The 3,776-nt window shown below is 35.6% G+C and overlaps 1 protein-coding gene across 1 annotated transcript; it reads left to right on the forward strand.

Moving 5' to 3' along the window:
- Positions 1–299: 299 nt before the first annotated feature.
- On the forward strand, positions 300–3,210 carry LOC139517813 (uncharacterized). Its single transcript, XM_071309259.1, has one exon. The coding sequence runs from the start codon at positions 1,776–1,778 to the stop codon at positions 2,613–2,615; it is 840 nt and encodes a 279-aa protein (XP_071165360.1). The 5' UTR covers positions 300–1,775; the 3' UTR covers positions 2,616–3,210.
- Positions 3,211–3,776: the final 566 nt, after the last annotated feature.

Raw genomic sequence — 3,776 nt, forward strand, 5'->3', positions numbered from 1 at the left:
TCAATATACACATGGTTAAACGTGTATCAATATACACATGGTTAAATGGTTATCAATATGCACATGGTCAAATGTGTTTAAAAAACACATGGATAAAAGTGTTTCATTATACACACGGTTACCATTTAAAGGGGTGCTCTGTACCTACAAGGTTGGTACATGTCAATATTTAAAAACTTTTAAAACAATCAATACATGTACAGATTTCATTATTTTATATCATATGGTTCATTTATAAGGAATTTTGGCCATATATACCAATTGTGAAAAAGGCCATATATTCTAGTTGTTTTATTTATAGATGCCAACTCAGAGATCTAGAGTGAGGAGAAGGGTGGCACCTACAGATCTGAGGGATGCTGACTCTGTTCCAGTCATCCCTGACATAGTTGCACCACAGCCAAGACGGCGAAAGCGTGCAAGGGCTGATCCCCCTCAAGTACCAGCTGATCGACCCGTTCAACCAGTACAGCAACCAGCAGAATCAATACCCCAGATTCCTGTTGCGCATCCATCAGCGGACCAAATAGCTGCCGCAATGATTAGCCAGCTGAAAGATTCAGGTGTTCAACTTACCGTCAACAGAGAACCGGTAACAACAAACTTTCTGACCAATTGTCTAACAGATGGGGTGTCACATGATAACACTAGAAGAAGGGACTTAACAAATGTACACAATGCAGAACCAATACAAATTACAGAAATCGGACCAAATTCATCATATGTACTGGCACCACCACTAGTAACGGACCCTGATGTGTTAGCGTACACAGGTCAAGATACAGTTGAAGGTTCATCACAGGCTTTAGGCATTGACAATTCCGCAATGGGTAAAACAGCTACATATATTTTACAGAACACTTTACCTCTAGGTTTTAATATAGATGAAAAAATAAGGAGAGACATTTGGTCCGATTTATATCTGGATTTGATAAAACTTTTACCAAATTTTAATAAGGGGAAAATGATGACATTCTGTTTAGTAAAAAATCTGTTAATATTTCAACAACGGCAAAGGCAACATTCACCTATGGACAGCAGCTTTCGATATATTTATGTCTATTCATCATGTTAAATATCCTCATTTAATTCTCAGTTTGATCAAATATGCTTATAATATAAGGGCCATGTCAAAACAATTTGGTTTTCTCATGGCTAGGTCATATGACGAGGCTTTCCGCAGGGTATGCAAAGTGATGAGGTTTGATTGGTCTAATATAAATGATGATTTATGGCGTACTGCCTTTTATGAGCATTTCAATACCAGTCAAACCTCAAATAGTAACACTAATAACAGAATAAATAGGCAGGTTGGAACTTCTCCCTTTCCAAGACAGGCTCAGCAGCAAAATAATCCATTCCCAATGGGGTACTGCTGGGCCTACTGCAGATCAGGAGAATGTGCCAACATCGCAACTTGCAAACTCAAACACGAGTGTGTCAGATGTTCCAAAAAACATGCAACAGTTTCATGCAGGGAAGGGTCTTCAAATGATAAATAAAACATCATCTTAAGATAAAAATCTGATGAAATTAGTTCGTCGAATGGTCCTGTCAGCAATGAAATTCAATATCCACTTTAGGGCAAAACACATAGCGGGAAAAACAAATGTGGTCTGTGATTTGCTATCTCGTTTTTCTTTTCAGGAAGCCCATCGATTTGCTCCCTGGTTAAATCTAAATCCAGTTACGGTTCCACTGCATGTCTGGAATCTGTAACAGCACAATTATTACAAGCTTTATTATCACATTCAACAAGACAATCTTATAAAAGGATGCTCAATGTATTCCAGCAATTTTGTAAAGAAAAATTTCCTGTAGTACAACCATTTCCATCTACAAGCATTATGATAGCACATTTTATTTCATTTCTTTTCTTAAAGAATTATCAGCCATCTACAATAGCATCCTACATTTCTGCCATCAGTTTTGTTCATAAACTTAATTTTTGGAGTGATCCTACAGATTCATTTTTTATTAAGAAAATTATTAAAGGGGCCCAAAATCTAAGAAGTTCAAGTGATAATAGATTACCAATCACCAAAGAAATTTTGTCAAAATTAGTAGCAGCAATTCCGGTAGTTGTACAAAGTCCCTACAATCAAATTTTGCTAAGAGCAATGATGTCCATGGCTTTTTACTGTTTTCTTCGTATAGGCGAGATGGCTGTTAAAAGCGAAAGCAGGAAAAATAATGTCATTCAATTATCTGATTTAAATATAGAGTTTGAAAACAAGGTTTCAAAGCGAATGACGGTCACAATGAGGAATTATAAACACATGCAGCCAAAAACTATTTCAATTGACAAAAATACTAGCAATATAGCTTGTCCAGTTATGGCTATGTCTAGTTATTTAAATTTGGTTAAACATTATTCTTGTCCCCTCTTTCAATTTCCATGTGGCACATCAGTATCATATGCTTTCTTCAGCGCATCACTTAAGGCGGTTTTTAATTTCGTTGGTTTAAACACCCAGTTTTATAAAGGTCACAGTCTTAAAATAGGGGCTGCAACATCAGCAGCAGCCAAGGGTGTATCTTTAGAAGTTATTCAACAAATGGGGAGATGGAAATCAAACGCTGTAAAAAATTATATAAGGTTACATTATTTTTGAGGTAGAGGTCAACAAGGCTTGCTCTACCAGTCAATGTTATTGTATAATGTAGAATTTTATTTGTTTTTACACTAGATTATTTATTAGAAATGAGTAAAGAGGTCAACAGGGCTTGCTCTTTCCTTTATTTTTTACATAATATGTCAACACTTTGCGTGCCTTGCAAATTTAATTTAACAATTTTTATATATTTAACCATTCTACTTTGTGTGTGTGATGGTTTAAAATTGTATGCTATAAGTAGAGGTCAACAGGGCTTGCTCTGTATTATTGTTGTCTTATAACTTGTTAATGATTAGTATACACACTGAACAATGTACCCAGAATTTTTGCTTAACATGTATTTTATTATTTTTTGGGGGGAGGAGGTGCACCACTCATAAAAATGCATTGACCTAGGAGTGTTCGGGTGGCGGTCTCCCCAAATTTAAATTCTTTAATATTGGGGATTTTTTGGCGGTTTTTATTCGCCACCTTTGCTAATATTTTGTCATTTATTCAGATTTGGATTTATTGCATAAATTCCATATTTGATTATATAATACAGAATATTATGATTTTATGGTATGTTTGAATAAATTACCTTTATCGCAAATAGTTATTTAATTCACTGCAAATGAACTCAAACTCCTTGGAAATTATGGTATGGTTTTGAATAAGACCGAAACTTGGTATTATCCCTGTCTGTTATTTTCGGAGGTTGGATTTGCCCCCTTTTAGTTTACTTGACTCTACTTCCTTTCCCTATGTTTGGTATGAAAATGTAGGTGTCAAAAACATTTTTATTCCTTTTCAGATTTACTCTCAATGCTTTAGTGTCAAAGAAAAAAGCCTAACACTTTATTTTACCCGTATGTTCTATTTTTAGCCGTGCCTGCCAAGTTTTTTAGTGGGCGGGGTCATCAGACAAAACTATACATCCCAATGATGATTGTGCCAAGGTTTGGTTGAATTAGGCCCAGTTGTGACAGAAGAGAAGGTTTTATAAAAGTAATCGACGGACGACGACGAATCAAAAGATCAAAAAACCTCACTTGCACCTTTGGGCCAGGATCACTAAAAAAAAAACCAATAGCGATACCAGCTTTACTGTACCTGATGAGCATTTCAACATACAGTTATTTCAGTGAAAGCTGAAGTCAAAATATGCATTGTTGTGTT

Source organism: Mytilus edulis, chromosome 3 (assembly GCF_963676685.1).
Source record: "Mytilus edulis chromosome 3, xbMytEdul2.2, whole genome shotgun sequence".
NCBI classification, from domain to species: Eukaryota; Metazoa; Mollusca; class Bivalvia; order Mytilida; family Mytilidae; genus Mytilus; species Mytilus edulis.

Bases quoted from the DNA above. Each gene is read 5' to 3' on its own strand.
- LOC139517813 (XM_071309259.1), top strand. From the start codon at position 1,776: ATGCTCAATGTATTCCAGCAATTTTGTAAAGAAAAATTTCCTGTAGTA.